This window comes from Bactrocera dorsalis, chromosome 1 (genome assembly GCF_023373825.1).
Source record: "Bactrocera dorsalis isolate Fly_Bdor chromosome 1, ASM2337382v1, whole genome shotgun sequence".
Classification (NCBI taxonomy): Eukaryota; Metazoa; Arthropoda; class Insecta; order Diptera; family Tephritidae; genus Bactrocera; species Bactrocera dorsalis.
Window position 1 is genome coordinate 2,731,121 of NC_064303.1, and position 19,592 is coordinate 2,750,712.

The 19,592-nt window shown below is 36.1% G+C and overlaps 1 protein-coding gene across 9 annotated transcripts in view; it reads left to right on the plus strand.

Moving 5' to 3' along the window:
- Positions 1-19,592, plus strand: part of LOC105232472 (serine-rich adhesin for platelets) — a 221,075-nt gene that overhangs the window by 48,790 nt on the left and 152,693 nt on the right. For 2 of the 9 annotated variants that reach the window (XM_049458671.1, XM_049458705.1), the window contains exons 1-3: positions 3,058-3,894; positions 15,549-16,258; positions 19,367-19,540. In XM_049458671.1, coding sequence (XP_049314628.1) covers positions 16,186-16,258; positions 19,367-19,540 — 247 coding nt within the window. In that variant the 5' untranslated portion in view covers positions 3,058-3,894; positions 15,549-16,185. Of the gene's footprint in view, positions 1-2,041; positions 2,329-3,057; positions 3,895-15,548; positions 16,259-19,366; positions 19,541-19,592 lie in introns of those variants that run through there. The other 7 variants (XM_049458707.1, XM_049458697.1, XM_049458687.1 and 4 more) reach the window with 5 other exon arrangements.

Genomic DNA, 19,592 nt, shown 5'->3' on the forward strand with positions numbered 1-19,592 from the left:
TTTCGCAAACTTTCTAAAGTTGCAGTCAATAAAAACTCTCTGTTAAACTTTAAAATAGTATACAAAATATTTAAAGCATTAAAAATTGTAATTTATTTTATGTTCAAAAGTTGTGTTTTAGCTTAAAATAATAATAACTTGCTTTTACAATACTTTCACCAAATATTATATAAGTCTTTTTAATATTTCCGTTCAAAGTACAATTAAATTTTTTCATTAAAATTTTTTTTCATTAAAAAAATGTATACAAGTCTGAAAATATAATATTACATCATGTTATTTTTTCTTTATTATTTATTTTCCATTCCACTAATTAGTTTCTACAAATTACTTTATTATTAAAAATAAATTAAACACTCTGCAGTGTGATTGTAAATTTCTAGCCTCAAGTGTTTCCATTAGCTTTAATTGCAAACATTTTCACTTACTTATTCTCCACTCGCGCGATTTCACACTTTTTCCACGGTTACGAGTATATGACCTTCTCTCATGTTCTCAACTGATAACAGGCTTACACCGCGCTTGTGGTTAATGAGAGTATGCTCAAGGCAAATGGTTCGTAGTGGAGTGATTAACAGAAAGTAAAATAAATATAATCCTTCAATCAAAATTTTATTTTTTGTAAATCAACTACATTCTTTGTTGCCTACCATCGGTTTTTGAGTCTTTTTTTTTGCCGTTTAATCAGTCCATGGTTAGAAGATGCCATTAGATCCAAGAACAGATGGTTTGAAACAGATAATGTTTAATGGTTATCACTCCACGAGAAAGTTTATAAATATTTCTAAGAGGACGCGCTTCAGTTACCAGGCCTTATAAATATTGTTTACTAGTACGTTCTCTCAACTGCACCGATTATTTGTCGGATTTCGGAAACCTCAAGCGTGTTGTTCCTAACTTTCAATAAAGAAGGCATTAGATCCAATGGCAGATAATTTGAAACAGACAATGTTCTACGGTTATCAATTCACTGGGATGTAAATAAATACTTCTAACACATTTCAGGTTATCAAACCTCAGACATTGGGTTTGTTAGTTTTTTTATGCGTCGATTATTTATCAGAATTCTTAGAGTAATGGGCATATCCTTCAATAAGGCAGTAGAAAAAACCTCGGATCTTTAATGAAATCAGAAATGTCATAAATGCACTCAATGTCTTGAGAGTTACATTTCTCAATGGTCTACTTTTTCATTAAAGAAACTAACGTGTCATATAATCATATTTCTGAAATGTACACATTACAATCCAATTTGTTGAAACCGTCGATATCGGTCCACAATAACACATAGCTGTCATGCAAAATGATTGATCAAAATCAGGTCTTGTACGAGAAATCTTTTTATTTGACAAATTTTCGTCATGAAAATTCGGGAAGATTATTATCTAAGACTACGTTAGAATCTCCGATTGGGGTTGTTTCACTATAGCATATATGCATATATGTGTATAGCATATAGCTGTCATACAAACTGAACAGTCAAAACCAAGTTCCTGTATAGAAAACTTTTTTATCCGACAAGATATCCCCAAAAAATTTTATATGAATGAATGCCTGAGAAAACAATAACAAATTCTGAGAAAACTGTTATGATCGGACCGATATAGCATATAGCTTCCATACAAATTAAACGATGAAAACCAAGTTAAATATGTTTTTAAACTACTTTACGCTATAAAAAATGCAGCTGTGTAGGGTATTATAGAATTTAACGTTTTCTTCTAGATTTATTTCAAGAATTTTTCTTACTGTTACTAACATTTTGCTTGTTTCCTATTCACGCGTAATTGAAATTGCTTTTGAGTGGTGTAAAACAGCAACAAATATTGCTTTTTGATAAGAACAGAAATTATTTTGCTTGCGCAAATTGTGGTGAGCACATACATATATCTATATACATTTGTATATATCTGTATATATGTAGTCTATATAGTATATATATAACGAAGTAACAGTTATAAGTGCCGAACAAAAACAAAATCAACCGCAAATTAGCTTACAATCGATAGTGACGGCGCTTTTTTCAGTGGCTGATTGTGTCAGACGCGCTTTGCGCCTCGCTGGACGTACACCAACAATACTAAGACCCCGTCTCAAACATAAGCCCTCATACATATACTTTCATATGTACTAACTACGCGTGTATTACGTTTATATTGTGTTTGTGCTAACTAATAAAATGCTGGCTTTGTTGTTATAGCTGACGATCAGCTGACTTGCCTCAGAAAATCGCCGCCCTAATATGTGCTAAACGCTGATCGCGAGTGAACAAATGTGGAGAGCGCAGGCACCTGTGCCGTTGTGTGAGCGCGCAGTTTATTTTGGTTGGTGAGTTAGTTGGTTAAGTGAAATACAAAAATATTACTCATACGACCTGGTGACGTACTAACCTATTAATATGCGTTTAATGTGTGAACAAAAGCAAAAAGTTTGCCTATGAGTGTAAGTGTGCGTGTGTGTGATCTTCAATAATTAGCCAAAGTATACTTTGATTGCTGTTGTTTTTAGTTTTTGTGTTTGTGTTTCGTGTAAGTCATTTAATGCACTTCTGCATGCCGCAAAGCCGCTGGGTCCATGATGTGTCGCACGCATTTATTGTTTCTGATAAGTATTTTGAGTTTTAGTGTTGCCATTTTAGCTCAAAAGCGCTCTTAATACAATGTTATTGTTATGGTACTCTCTATTGTTGCCATTGTTGTTGTTAATTTTGATATTGTAGCGAATTGTTGCGCTTCCAAAGAATTTCGCTTGTGTATTTCCTGTGCTGGCGCGCCGCTTACAAACGTGTACACGCCGTGCCCGCCGCCTTCAGTTGCTATTTTACTTTATGAGTCGCTTTTATCTGCGTCTACATAATGACATGTGTGCGTATGTATGTTTGTAGGTAGCTGTAGGTACTATATACTAGGTAGATATGCGGTTGCCTAAGTGCTCGCGTAGTTTTGTGTGTTTGCTTAGCCGTTTCGCCTGTCATCTACTAGTGCCTTAATATCAACTTTTGTCCCAACATACCTACATACCTAGATATTTATGTGTGTTTGCTCCGTATCGCTCATGCATCACAAGCTCAGTGCACAATTTCACCTCAACGCGGCGAGTAGGTGATTTGGCTGTCGAGTTTTACGATCAAAATTCAAAAAGTAGCATATTATTTGCCTACAACGAACAACGAGCAACGAATGGAATCAAAAACCAAAAAAAGAAAAACAAAAAAAACAAACCCGAAATTGCAAGCACAACCCGGCAACTGCTTGCAGCGCGTATCAGTTTGACATTTCGCATTTCGAAAAAAATAAAATTCTAAAATTCGCAAATTTTGATTTAAGCGCTTTATCTCAAAAGCATAGTTATTTATAAGTGTATGTGTGTGTGCACCGCATAATTTATTGCTAATTTTGTGTTTACGCCCAAGTGCAGCGTGCATATATGGCGCTACATACATGTATGTACATGTGTATGTGATTGTGTGTAATAAAATTTTGCGCTCTCTCGCGCTAGACGCTGTGTGTGCCCGGGATCTGTGTACTTAGTAGCTTTAGTTATTTGTTCAACGAAAATTTATCAGTAACGGTTTTTGTATGTCCGATCACACGGCATTGTGTATGAAAACGTATTAAAATAAGTAATTTGAAGTATTTTCAAAGAAATTTATTTAAATAATCGAAAACTATTATTTGTTATTGCGAAAAAATATACCCCAAAAATTATAAAAAATCCACAAAGATATTTATCAAACGACTGCGATTTCTGTAAAACTTTAATTGTGTGCCATAAAAGTATTCTAAGCTTAAAAGCAAACAGTGAGGGAGTGAGAACAAGTGTTATATTTCCTAACCGAAAGTGCCTAAAGTGTTACAGAGCAACGAAAATTACGAAATAGTTCAACAGCTACAGGTGTGTATGAAGCATAATCGGTGAAAACCGGTGAATTTTTATATGCCTGCAACATTTTGCTGTTCCAGATGTGTTGTTGATATTCTGTAGAAAAAAATATATACTTACATAAAAAATATTTTCCAATTTTAAAGATTTGATTGATTGAGAAGACCGCTTCGCATTCACCTTTTCAGTTCTCAGTGGACTGACTGAGTGTGGTCAAATTTTCTGAGAGTCTTCAAAGCAATCTGTATTGGTAGCTTCTAAAGCACCCATGACCACTTAGCATTAGGGTTGGGTGTAAATCCAGGTCCCCATGTCGTCTGTCGACCCACGAATGTCCTTTGAGTGAGTTGAGTTTGCCACCGCTCTTCATTATATTTCCAAATACACAGCTTTCAGTTAAAATTTGCTCACCATTTCGATAATTTATGTACTTCACCTGTTCTCAAGTTTTTTAATCAGTATTTTCGAGCATTAAATGGATGCGAGCGCGGTGCAGTGGCAGTTAAGTCGCTAGTGAGATAATATTTAGTTACGTTACGATACTTTAGCTTCCAATTGTAGTTAACGTCTCGCTTTATAACCCGGCAGTACCTTTCTTCCTACACCAATAAACTTTTCATCTTTTCTCTACTCTTCTGTCTCTTTTCTCTCCCTCTATTTGTATCTCAAAAGTTTATATTTGCGATATCCGAGCCACAGTTTTGTTAAATATAAAACTATTTCATTCGTCTTTAATTGAAAATCCCAATTCTCAACAGAATTATCTAATAATTTCTACATATAATGTAAAAACGTTAGGTAGACTTTTTTCTTAAAAGAATACACACTAATTAGAAAAATATATGCCTTGTTTTGTTTTTAGACTACATTCAGATATCCGAACATATTGTCCAAATCGAAAAACTATACCACATATAGCTGTCGTTCAAACCAAGATACAAATCGTTTCATGTACTTTTATACTAAAATAAATGCAACTGTGAAGGGTATTATAACTTCCGAGCAGCAGAGGTTAGTTTGTTTTTCTTGTTTCTGTGACGATTTGATATTCGAAAACGTCTGCGAGTATCATTTACATATGATGTCCTATATGTAACGCCAGACAAGAAACAAATTAAGATTTATTGCTTCGGTCTCATGAATGTCATAGAATGTTTCTAAAAGGATTAACGCAGTTATTGTAAAGGGTGATTTTTTAAGAGCTTGATAACTTTTTAAAAAAAAAAAACGCATAAAATTTGCAAAATGTCATCGGTTCTTTATTTGAAACGTTAGATTGGTTCATGACATTTACTTTTTGAAGATAATTTCATTTAAATGTTGACCGCGGCTGCGTCTTAGGTGGTCCATTCGGAAAGTCCAATTTTGGGCAACTTTTTCGAGCATTTCGGCCGGAATAGCCCGAATTTCTTCGGAAATGTTGTCTTCCAAAGCTGGAATAGTTGCTGGCTTATTTCTGTAGACTTTAGACTTGACGTAGCCCCACAAAAAATAGTCTAAAGGCGTTAAATCGCATGATCTTGGTGGCCAACTTACGGGTCCATTTCTTGAGATGAATTGTTGTCCGAAGTTTTCCCTCAAAATGGCCATAGAATCGCGAGCTGTGTGGCATGTAGCGCCATCTTGTTGAAACCACATGTCAACCAAGTTCAGTTCTTCCATTTTTGGCAACAAAAAGTTTGTTAGCATCGAACGATAGCGATCGCCATTCACCGTAACGTTGCGTCCAACAGCATCTTTGAAAAAATACGGTCCAATGATTCCACCAGCGTACAAACCACACCAAACAGTGCATTTTTCGGGATGCATGGGCAGTTCTTGAACGGCTTCTGGTTGCTCTTCACCCCAAATGCGGCAATTTTGCTTATTTACGTAGCCATTCAACCAGAAATGAGCCTCATCGCTGAACAAAATTTGTCGATAAACACATTTCGAACCGAACACTGATTTTGGTAATAAAATTCAATGATTTGCAAGCGTTGCTCGTTAGTAAGTCTATTCATGATGAAATGTCAAAGCCATGTCTGAAATCCCACGTGATCTGTCAAATACTAATGCATGAAAATCATAACCTCAAAAAAATCACCCGTTAGTTATGCGTCTGTTCAATACACTTTCTTGACCTAACCAACTGAAGCGCTGACCTTGCTTTATCATACCTGAGCTGAACCTTCTCGTTTAGACAGTAGCAAACTTATTATTTATTTTAATGGGATTATTTGTTGTTAAACTATTATTATTTGTATGTATCTTCAAATAACAACTTTAAAGCATTCTATATATGTATTACCGTTAAGTACTTAAAATATTCGCCAATTCCCCCAAACTGTTACACTTGATGTCACAGCACTTTCGAATATAGTGCAAAATGTCGTTGACCGACGAACGCTCATACAACAACTTCATAACAACAACGGCAAGGCGGGCTATAAAACGAAGCATTTGAATTTTAAACAGTAGAAAAGCAGAAACGCCCCTTAAATTGATGCAACTAATCATACTTTTAATTTCGTTACCACAGACACACTTTTCATTTCGAAAATTCACGGCAATAAACACATTACAAACGAAAATAAACCACCAAAAAGACAAAGCGAAAGGAAGCAGCAATAACACTACAAAAATAAAGAAATTAACAAGAAAAATTGCTCACCAAAAATAAATAGGTAATTGGTTGTTCGTCCAACATGCTGCCTGCTTTTTGCCCCCTTCAACGGTATCTACCCAATGCCGCTTTTCGGCATTCAAACGCTCGCCGGCTGTTGCCATTTGGTTGCCGTCGAACACGCTCCACTGCCTGAATGGGCTAATAGTGCTCTTGCGGCTTGTGTTTGCGTTTGGATTCACTATGGCGTCCTATATTTTTGGACGATGGTGCGCCAACAGCAGCAAAGTTGCCGAAATTCGCGATTCAGGTGAATGTGCGACCGATTGAAATTGTTTGCCGAAAATAAAAATTAGAATGGATCAGCATGTATGCATACCTTATTTGATTGAAAGAAAATGAGAAATATGTTTACTATTTGTCTTCACACACGAGTTTGATGAAGACACAGGGTTGCAATTATTCTGATATTGCTACTGTGTTCTACGTGAGATTTGGGTTCAATAAATGAAAGACCGACATCAGTAAACTTCGTGATCTGATATTTAAAAAAAGTTTTCAAGCCATAATGAATACATTATCAGGCCTAAGTAAAATACTGATCATAAAATACATCAGATCTGACGGCGCCTGAGTTATTTGTATCTGATAGCTACCGAAGCTCGCTCACATTTTATATACAAATCATTTCGCTCATCCATTCAACCTTCTCTTCGAGCAAACATTTCCCAATTTCCCAAATGAAATAAATTTCACCTGAGGCCTCTACTCCACATTCCTGCGTTGCACTTAAAGGTGAATTATTTTCTTTTTGTTGCTTTAATAGCTTGCTTAATGAATGTGCTCCCTTTGAATACAATTTTATTTTCGTTTATCTAAAAATTTATAAAATGACGCAATGCCGCTCGCCGCATGCATCGCGCTCGGTTTTGATTCTTCGGCCTGCTGCTCACCGCTGTGTTTCCTTTTGTTTTCAGTTTATTATTGGCCACTCACACAGCGTTAATGCATATCGCCATCACACACATACATATGTATACAACTATATGTGTGTTGATATGCTTAATTTTGTACTTTTTGGTTGTTGCTATTTTTATCAGCGATCGCTTGGGTTTTTGTGAATGAGTTTTTGGTATTTTTATGCGCATTTTTTATGAATTTTTACCATTTCATTCAAATTTTGGTTTTGGCTCATAGGCGATTGGAGTAAGACAGGTTTTTGGCAGCAAGAAAAAAGTATAATTTTGTGATTTTTTCAGTTGTGTGTTTATGTGTGTGACTTATGCGGTTTTTTTGCATTGTAGTTAAAGAAATATTTTTAATTATATTAATAATAATTAGAATAATGTATATTGCTGCATTACTTCCTTCATATATTCATGTTTCTTCCGTCTTGGCAGTCTATCTGCCCATCTGTATATACGCCATCTATCGCTCTTTACTTTAAGATAACATTCTGAAATTTTGCGCACGCCTTTTTCTCCCCAAAAAGCTGCTCATTTGTTGGAACCGCCGATATCGAACAATTATAGAATATAGCTACCATACAAACTGTTCGATAAAAGTCAAGTTCCTGTATCGAAAACTTTTTCATTTGAGGAGATATGATCACAACATTCGTCACATACTATTATCCAACACATGCCATAGCTTCGATGCAACCGCAGTTAACTTTTTTTCTTGTTTTTGTTTTCATATTCTCCACGCTTGTTTACAAATCGTTTACGCGATGCTTGACTTTCATCACTTCTCTCGCAGTACATTTCCAATTACAAATTTCGATGGAACTTCGCGTCATTTATCAGCTTTTGTTTGATTTTAGCAGCGATAACAATTGAGAAATTGGCCTTTAACGAGGAACGAATTTCGTAGTTAGCGTATAAATATTTATGATCTGATTGAAAATGCGACAAAAGCCTTTATTGCTTTGTTGTGTAAATTCCAGGAATTAAAAATATTGGCAAAAAACGAAAAAAAATCGCAGACACTGAGACATATACATATGTCCGAAAGCTGGGAAATTTATAGAAAATTATATTTAACGACCAAGCAAATGCATCATTGTTTAATTCTATGTATTGGAGCCTTCCTTAGTTATGATTTATTCTTTAAATTGTCTAGTACCAATAGTCTTCTAATCGTACATAAATATAGTACGAGTAAATAGCAAATTTCTTCAAAACCTCAGATTTATTTACAAAGAACTTGTACTTCCCACAAAGTATAACTTTTTCACACATTTCCGGCCACTGACTTGCTTTTTGTGCGACTTCTGTCTCGGCTGGCAATTACATTGTTTTACTTTTAGTTTCCTTAGAAATCTTATCAATTATTTACTCGTTATAAGGCCTTTCACTATTGCACAAATCAGTGCAGCTCTTAGATAGCTTTGCTGTTGTATTTGTACATATGTATGTCGGACTGCGATAACAAACTTTCAAATTCGCCAAAGCAAGAAGCAATTATTGTGCCACTTTGCTTGAAATTAAAATTTTCCATAGGTTTTCAACTTTATTTTTTATTTCTCTTTTTATGTTTGCCAAAACGTTTGTTAAGAATATAAAAAAATCGAAGTCATATTGACCAATTTAATTGCCAAATGTACGGTGTGATAACTTTGAAACTGTTTTGTGACAATTTGCCACACTTTCGAAGGCACACTTTGCCGTTTTTCATAATAAAAATAAGAAAATATTTTTACTTGAAAGTAAGCTCCTAGAAAGTAGTGCAAATGCAGTGGCGCGCAGAAATATAAATATATAAAGAAAGTACATACAAATGTGTATTTAAGTACTCTATTCAGTATGACAACAAATCAACTCTGTCATATTTTATTTTAATTGCAAAAAAGTTAACAGAAATTAATTTCTCAATTAAATCGATAAGCGTTCGACGAGTATTGTCAATTGATTTGAATCAGCACCAGATTACAGAAAAACAAAATAGATATATCCGTTCATTTATTTACTGTTAACAATACAGCAATATTATTGTGCTGTCAGTAACAATTACTCACCGTCACTTTCTAATTTTACTTTGATGAATTGATCGCCACCCGATTCGTTCCTTCCTCAATTGCTTTGATTATTAGCAAGGATGTTCGTATTAGCGCCGCTAAAATTGCTGGTTTAATGTATTTACACTTTGAGCCGGCGATTACAAAGCGCTCTCTATCTCTTTCTTTATAAGAAACGAAATTTTTGAAGAAGTAGTAAAGATATCTATTATACTGAAGTCATCTCAGGACTTACTTAGACTAACCATAAAAATTGGTTTTCCCATAGACTCATAATATTTTAATTAGGAGCTATTGTGTACCGATATCGGCTGTTCCGACAAATGAGCAACTTCTTGGGAAAGGGAGGTCTTGTCCACATTTCAGCTCGATATCTCAAACTTTTGTTTGTATATATACCTTCTAGGATACCCATCTGCTGTTATAACAAATATTATATTTATGCTTAGAGACCACAACCTGTGAGGGATATGTTGTTATTTGTATAATTTTTGGTCAGGGATTTGCTCGAAAACTTGCTAATGAAACTGTCAATACTGCCAATACCCCATAATGAATGATTTCCAGTTATGTCAATAAATATATATACGCAAATATAAATACATACACATACATATGTGCATATTTATATACTTATATAGACCGAAATATACCCTTCAAAACTTAATCCCACGCGTACTTTAAAAACGTTTCACAAAAACTGACAAAGTATCAACGAAGAACTATAAATTATCAGGGCTTTATCAAATTAGAAAGCGCTGCGACAATGGCAGTGGACGCTGAACAAACAATTGACACGAAAATAAAAATAATAAAAATTTAAAAATAAAATTTGACGCTGAAAATCCCAAGAGGCGCACACGTCAGAGGAAGAAAGACGCACTTCGAAGCAGCTATAATAGATATATACACATACATACATATGTACATACACATGTACATACATGAAAACAGCTGTAGATATGTAAGTGCCTTTGAAGAAGCAATCGAAAGGTATGATAGCTCTTGTTTTTGTATATATCTTTCCACTATGCGTCATGCCCACAACTACAAATTGCCGCCACTTCAATCTAATACAACAAGAACAACAAACGTTCATAAAGTGAGGCAATACAGATGTCCATACGCAGCGCCCAATAGCCACCGCGTCGCCACAACCCCCTCACCCTAACCTTAAAAAATCGCCAACAAAAGGCTTTTGCACTAGAACGCTAATGAAGCACTGACACTCATCAACGCGGCCAAAAGCCCAGCAATTTAGCGATTTTTGAAAAATCATCATTGTTTTTCTTATAAAATCGCTTATTTTGTATTTATGAAAATTTTTCGTGGATCTTGGCATATAAACTAATATGTAAATTTGCGCTAAAATGTTAAGTGATGTTCTCCGAGTAGTATCGAAACGAATGTCCGCAACGAAAGTTGAGCGAAATGGACGGGAAGCGGCGATTTACCGAATTGCTTTTTTCGTATTTCCCTTGCGTGAAGCGTGAAGTTGTTTAGTGGCGCGAAATTTGTTGTTCTACTGTGTTTTTCGTTTTTGTAATCGATCGATGTTGAAGTTTCGAACACGAAGTTAAACGAATGTTGCGGTTGACGAACGAATTATGTTAATTGCAATTGAAAAAAATAATAAAAAAATAGAAAAACAAACACTAGATAAAATTATAAAGTACCGTACTGTGTAAAAAATAAAACAGTTTTGAACTGAATAATAATAATAAGGTGAATCTACTATTGCCATTAGTGAATACCTAACTACAGATCACGATTTGATGTTGTTTTTGTAAGCTTCAAGGCTGTATTAATATACAGTAAAGCCCACTTAAATTCCTCTCAAAAAAATTCCACCTTTTTGAGGTGCTTAGGCGGGTTGGGTACTTAAAAGAGCCCCTTAAGTCCTTCGATGAGGGTATTAAGCCCAAAAATGTTGGTTACTTAAGCGGGTTCGGTACTTAAGCGTTTTTTAGTGTTTATTGCTTAGATTTATGCTCCAAGACAGCTTGTCCTAAGCTTCTAGGGGGTAATCTAATGAACCGTTATACATACCTATTTTCGATCATGCATGACTTCTTCCAAGCGAGCTCCTTAACTGTCTTACCGATTTTAGCCCGGTTAAATCAAACTATGTTTGTTGGCGTCTCATTCATGACGTCTTGAACTTATTCGTTGAAGCCTACTTTACCAAAAGCCACTTACGGATTTATTAACAAACGTCGAATGAATTGGGTTGTGAATACATGCGTCGGTATTCAGCTAAGCCTTGCAGCTGCAGCGACTTAGAAGTAGAACTCTTACCTATCGGTCCAACCAGACCACTCTTTTATAATATCAGACCACACTTTTCTTGTACCAGACCAGACTTTTCTAGTAATACCTGTTTTTGATTCGCCAAGCGCTGGAAAGTAGTGAATCAAATTATTCCAGTTGCGAGACTTGCTGGGAACAGGCGTACATACTGTCCTCGTATGTTAATTTTGTGATGTAGCAGAAAGGTGTACGTCTCTCACCATATTTTTTTCAAGAACTCTCTGTTGTGAAGCCTTGATAGACTCGAATAATTATGTGCTCTCTTATTGTCCTTATAGAGACTATAATCCACCTGTTGGTATAATTAGAGTTTGCGGAATGATTGATTACTACATTGCTTGTAGCTTCAAATATTAAGGGCTGTAGAATCAAAGAGCTTAGTTATAGACTCCATATTACGAAAGGTTAAAAACGTTTAATTTTTTCCACTGGTAATAACATTTTTCGATGGAGAAGTACTAAAGTGCTTGGGCAAAGTCTTTATGACAGAAAGGTTGCTTGAGAAAGTTTGAACAGCTCAAGGTTAGATATACAATAATTCGACAGCTTAACATCTGTCTGAAAATCCGACACAAATACCGAAGTGCCAAGGTCTAAGCTTGAGCTGTTCAAGCTTTCTCAAGCAACATTTCCTTCCAAAAGCAATGATCTCATAATTAATTCTCAGCCTGTTTATAAAACGCTCCAACAGTACGTAGTAATTCGTGCAAGACATTAAGTGGCGTTTGCAGTTGCTGAATGCATTTCTTGATTTACGCGGGCATACATATATATTTACAAAAATAAATATTTTCGTAGATAAAAATAAATGCATTTGTGCAACTCTCACAAGTAAACAATTATACATTGTGTCAAAAAAGTACCCGGAAATTGTAAATGAAAAATATGTAATTCTTCATCAATATTATTCTGTCGCCTTCAAAGCAATCTGCACCAGATTTAATACACTTACGACAACATTATTTCCAAACCGCGAAACACTTTTTGGGATAGCCTTCAGCGAATTTTGTTTTATCTCTTCGATCGATTGAAAACGGCTTCCATGGTGCGGCAATTTCAGTTTGTGGAACAAGAAAATACGCAATATTCAATGCGTTTTTGGCTTTAAACTCGGTACAATCGTGGCTCGATGCGATGGTGCATTAGCAACGTGTAAAATCCATGAATTGATCTTCCGCAATTCCGGTCTTTTCGACGGATGTTCTTACGCAAATGTCTCAATACGGCCAAATAGATCTCCTTATTGACCGCCTGTCGCTCCAGAACCCATTCATGACGCCCCAGACCACAAATATCGAAAAAAGCAATGAGCATCTTGATTTTTGAGTTGTTTAGTCGTTTTCTTTTTGGTTTTTCTCGTTTTTCTTTCCTCCATTCCGATGATTGTTGACTTGTTTGCATGTCAAACTTATAAACATAAGTTATAATGCTTTCTATGAATATGTGATCGAAATTCGCATGATCAAGTATGTACAAAGACCTTCTTAACGGTACTATTTTTGAAAAAAATTCAGTTTTATAGGGACAAGTCGAGCGAAAACGCATTCGAGCTCTCTTGTCATCTCTCTAACACTTGCTTGACGATTTTCAAGCACCGTTTTCTTTCTTTTTTAAGATTTTAATCAGCTGAAGAGGTCGAAGGTTGTCCAGAACGAGACATGTCTTCAACGATCTCTCGACCATCTTTGAAGGCCTTGTATTTACCACTCGTAAGCTGGCGTTTTTGATGAAACTGAATCACCGCAATGCATTTCCAATATTTGTAACGATTCCGAGTACGAAATTTCTTTAGAACTTTAAAATTTGCAACAATTCTTTTTTCGATATTTTTATTCATTGTAAAAATCGTAACGCACTAATGAGGTGTACCGACTTAAGCAGCTACTGTAATTAAGAACAGTCCTGCCAACTTACCAAAATACAGTATTTTGAAATATCATTTACCCGAGGAATTTAAATTACAATATCTTGGAACTTTTTTGTCACAATGTAAGAGTATTTCGTCACCTGAAATGCAAAATAACGTAACAACATTTTCAGAAATTTACAGTGGCATGAATGAAACACGGAATAAAATGGAACATGAATGAAACAAAATATTAATATTGGTTAAAACTGGTTTATATATGATCTCAGAACCAGAAAATGTTGAACATATTTAATGTTATGTATATAATTTGAAGTAGTGAAGCGTAATCAATAAGACACTCAATTTCGAATTTTTTGATGATACGTTATTTTGCATTTCAGGTGACGATTTGAAAATTATATGATATACATATCTACTCGAAATAAAAATAGTCTACTAAGAAATACAAAAACCTACAATAACAAAAAACAGAAAATTCGTTTGGTTCCATCATAATCCAAAAATAGTTCAAAACAGAAATTCCCTACGTGCTGCCTTTGTATTCACCTGTTTCTAAAATAAAAATGTGTGTACAAATTTACAAAGTACATAGTATGTATGTATGTATATACTTGCTTGCTGAAAATCGGCGACAAAACAGATTTGAGAGATTAAGAAGAATTCAGCTACATATTTTGTTTGTGTAGAGTGATCCATTTCGCGGATTCTTACTTTTTGAAGAAAAAACAAAGAAACTTCAAATTTAATGGGCAATGTTTATTATCATTCGAAAGAAAATTCTTTGGCATTTATTTTTTAGAGATCATCTCTTTCAAATGTTGGTCGCGTCTACCTTTCAGATGGTCCATCCGTTGAGTCCAATATGCGACGACTCGTTCGAGCATTTCGACTGGTAACAGGCGAGTAGCACGAGTGATGTTTCGCGCCAAGCCCTGAATCGAAGCGGAATTATCCGCATATACTTTAAACTTTACATATCCCTACAGGAAAGAGACTAACATTGTGACATCACACGATCTTGGGGGTCAATCGACCGAACCAAAACCCATTGTTTGATGCGATGTGTGGGAAATGGCGCCGTCTTGTTGAAACCAAATGTTGTCGGTATCACGCGCATTAATTTCAGCCATCATGTGAAGGGTACTTACGTTTCGAGGCGACCGAAGTTAATATTTTTTCTCATTTTTAATTTTTTTTTCTGGGCGCTCTTCACTCACCGGGCAATGATCCGGGAAAGTGCTCTTCTTAGTCATAGAAATTCCATTACACGAATAAATAAATGTGCAATTCACTTTCATGACATTCGCAAATGCGGATAAATGCGAATAAGTACGTATACTTGTATATATTATATTAGCAGCGGTTAAAGCAGTGTTTCCCAAACTTGTATGTCACTTAGATTACTTGAAGATAATATATAAAGTTAGAAATGAAACTAAATAAGTGGTTGTAAGCCATAAAAGCTGCTACTTAAATTAAGCTAAGCTACTTCTCTGCTCAAAGTAAGGAAAAGCAAAGAAAAAGTACTAAATCAAGAATATATAATTATGATAGCTAGTTTCTATTATTTGAAAGACTTTTATTATTGCCAAAAAATATCTTATCATAACAAAAAATAGTATATACTGCCACTTAGTTTAATTTGGGAACCACTGCTCAGTCACTTGTTCAAAATTCCTCATTACATACATTTGCTTGTAGTCAGTTATGCATCACCGTTAACGTATGCCTTAATGCAGCCAAGTCACCTGGCCTTGTAGACATTCCTCATACAAATATAACAACAATAACAACAACACAACTTAATCACTTTTATTAAAAGCTAACGTTTCTACATAAACAAATTTACGCTCTTATCTTTTCAGATATCATTTTCGCTTATCGAAAATTTATTAACTTCTGTACGAATGCTGAACTTGGTGCTGTATGTAAAGCAGTTAGACATACATACAAACAAACATACATATATAAGCGCTTACTCTATAAAGAAACGGAGTAATAATAAACAAAAGCGAAATATCTAGGATTATTTTGCGCCGTGGAAGCAGATCGCCGCTTGCCATTTTAATCGCAGCGAACGTGTGAAAGCATCGAGACGGAATTGAAGTAACCAAAAATTCCACGTAAAATACAAACAAACATACACACAAAGGAAAGTAAATTGATTGTTAATTGCAGTGAGTGCCGTTAAAAAAGCAAAGCAAGTGCGGAAAACCGCTGCAAGAGCATCAAAAACGCATTTACTTCGAGAAATTTCGATTGTCCCCTACCCCTTGCATTGGTGATTGCATAAGCAGCGAAATTGCAACGATAACGGCATGCGCTTGCTGCAGCTGACGTCAAAAGCAGATAACACAGACAATAGATTAGTGAGCTACAAAGAAAGTGATTTACATTCAAGCTGAGGGATTAATTAAAGCAGAGAACAAGTGGGAGAGGAAGATTTCCAAATTTACCAGAAATTTTTCAGATAAAAGAAATTTACAAAAATACAAAACCAACATGGAGCATTTGGATTTAGCTGGTGTGATTAATACACCAAACTTATGGAATATGTCGGCATTCGATCAACAAGGTGAGTGGAAATGAAGACTTAAAGGTTTGCATTATGTAGGTTCAAGTAATATTTGATAAAGTTGTGATAGCTACAATATACTACAAACAAAGAAAAAAATATACATTTATATGTAAAGCAAATTAAAAGATAGGCGATTAGAATATTTACCTACTTTGGGTTGTAGAGTAATCCATTTCGAGATTCCATACTTAAAAAAAAATAACACAAAAACTTCAAATAGTGGGGAAGGTTTGTTATCATTCGAAAGAACATTCTCTGGCATTTATTTTTTGAAGATTATCTCTTTCAAATGTTTGCCGCGGCTAAGTAACAGATGGTCCATCCCTTGGTCCAAATTTCGATTACCCATAAGAGCATTTCGACTGGTTACTGGCGAATGACATGGGTAATATTTTGCTCCAAGGCCTGAATCGAAGCGGAATTATCCACATAGACTTTAGACTTGAAATATCCCTACAGGAAAAGTCTAACGGTGCGATATCACACGATCTTGGTGAATAATCGACAGGCCTAAAACGTGAATTTATCTGCTAACTCTCCGCAGTATACCCCCCGTGGATCCGTCCCTGCTAGCGTGTATATCCATACTGGAGCCACATACAGATAACTGATATCATTGCTTTACCTATCGTGCTTTCCAAGTGCTCCATATATATGAGTCTTGAGTGATTTATACTATACCAAGCTACTTCAGCTATGGTTGTGAGGTAATCACATATTCTCATATGGTAAGCGATACTTTTCTTCAATTTTCCTGTAACCTATGAGTAAAAAGTTTTCCGATCAGATAACTCTAGACTCATAGCACAGTCCTTTCAATTACAACTTACTTAGGGAAGACCCTATTTATCTAACAAATAGTATGCATTTTTGAGATTTAAATCTATAAGTAAGCCTGGATCCTTCTATATAAAGAAATATATATTATAAGGAAAGTAGATTTAAGACAAAGTCTCAAACATTGCTTGATTTTGATCCAATAAATTAAGCAAAATGCTTCCCGATTAACACGGAGCGCTGTCAGTATACACGATTTATAACATAGGGGAGGTCAATACTCCATTTTATGACAAAAATTCTTCACATAGCGAAAAAAAGCCTGAAATTCAAATCCAGCTTCCTAAAGTGTCTAGTTTGAACTTGATTTTCAACTCGATGAATTTTAGTTTGGATGTTCCACAACTGGTAGATACATGAAGTAATCGATGATGAAGCTTATTTAATCTAATACAATATAATATACCGAAATGTTAAGCGTATGTGGGTGTCCTTTGAGGTTTGTCAGGAGATAATATCCTTAGACAACAGCTTTAATTCTTCCTCGTTATAGCCGAGTTTACAACAGCGCGCCAGTCGTTCATCCTTTTCGTTGCATGAAGGAGGGCCTTCTCCTCCTGGTATCATGTGTAGAAATTTACTCAAGTCAGGAAATTTCTTTGAGTGCCATTCACTTGAGAGTGGCTAGAAACGATTCTGTTGCATATGGCTCAAGCAGCTCACGACTTCCGGTCCTAGACCAAGTAGCCTCTGCATAACCAAAGAACATTCTTTTGAAGGTAAAATGAGAAAGCGAACCATCCCTTTCTAGAAACGCCCCCAATGAAAAGCCTCGGCTTTAATTTTTAGCCATAGATAAAATAGTATTCGAAGCATACAATATATCTGCAACTTTCCAGCATTTATAAGCTCTTAATGATTAGCAAATTATGCTTTCGCTTTAATTTGAGGTTATGTCCGACTATGTACAAGTTCATTTGTCACATAAATTTGCAAAACGCTTATTGCAATTAATAAATTACCGTAATTTGCCATAAATAAAAGAAATGACAGGCGAGGCAGCAGCGTGAGTTCGACTTTCTTCCTCATAAGTTTGCAACATTGCAGTGGAGGCCGCTCACACTGAGTGAGCCATTGCAATGCTAAGTATAGAAGCAAATATTTTGTATGCCAAAGCTGACCTGGGCGGTACTACGCCTATCAAGACGCCGACTGACTGTGTGTGCCAGACGAAGGCCGAAAAGGCAGATGAAAGAGCTTTGCTTGTTGTTGCACAAACGCTGACATTTACCGGCATTTTGATGTTGCACACTGTTGCGCGTCATTGCACATCAAGCTAAAGCAACAACAAAAACAACAACAGCACCGATGACAACAAACATCGCCGCTTCTTCTTTATCTGCACTTAATTAATAAATTTATTATTAACGACGATTGTCGGCCGAGGCCCAACATTCGAGATTCAGGCAAGTCAGCTAGGGCCGGCCAATGCAAGCGCTACGTCAGCACAAATGAATCGTGATCATGAATGAATCATGCATACATACATACATATGTATTTAGCACATAATGCTTTTGAGTTCGAGACTCATGCGCGCTGTGCTGGCGGCCGGGGCTCAGCTTCAGCTGTATGATCAACTGTAAAAGGGAAAATTCATGCGGCAGCAAAACAGACAAATCAACGCTGCGGCCCAAGACGTTGAAGATGGGTAATTGTCTTGACTTCCATGCTGCTGCCTGCAGCGCAGCGCCTCAAACTGGATCTGTTTTGGCTTTTTGCTTTGTTTTTCTTCGTCTTCTACTTGTACGCTTGCTTTGTTGTTGGTTGTTGTTTCCATCAACATCAGACTCATCGTCTGTTCCCCAAACTGTCTGACTTGCAGTCTTTGTGAAGTATTTCGGTCCGCCCACCGCGATCCCGCGATCCAGCGTTCAGCATGATCCTACACATATGCACATGAACACGTATGCACAGAATGCAATTGGACGCGAGACAGCTGCAGTGCCAGCCACGGCCGCCGCAGTGTTGGTGCTCATTGCAGCTACGACGAGCTGATCAAGCCGCTGAAGCGGTACATTGCTGAAAAGGTCTTGTTGCTTAGTTGTGTATTGGGCGCGTTTAGAAACGGTTTAGCTTTTGTGTTTGTTGGTAGCCGGCGCGTGGCTTAGAAACGTAGCGAACAAAAATACACTTATAGGGTATAAAAACGATACATACGAAAGAATGCGCAAATGGCGTGCCCAAAGCTTAGGTCTGACCCTTAAACTTAAACGTTTGCATTTATTTGAATTCTTAACAACACTTAAACCAAATTTTCTTGTCCACAGATGCCATATACTTGTCCAGTTCGAGACAGATGCTGGAGCCAATACTGGAAGAGACGTCGGAGGATGAGGAGCACGCACAAAACAGCTGGAATCAGTACGAGCAGACCAGAGAACACTTTTGGAGTTCGACGGAATCAGAGACAGGCTCTGTCATACGAGTCGAAGTTAACAAAGGTACTAAGAAACTCCATATAATTGCAGCCAATTAGATTTTATAACACTGCTT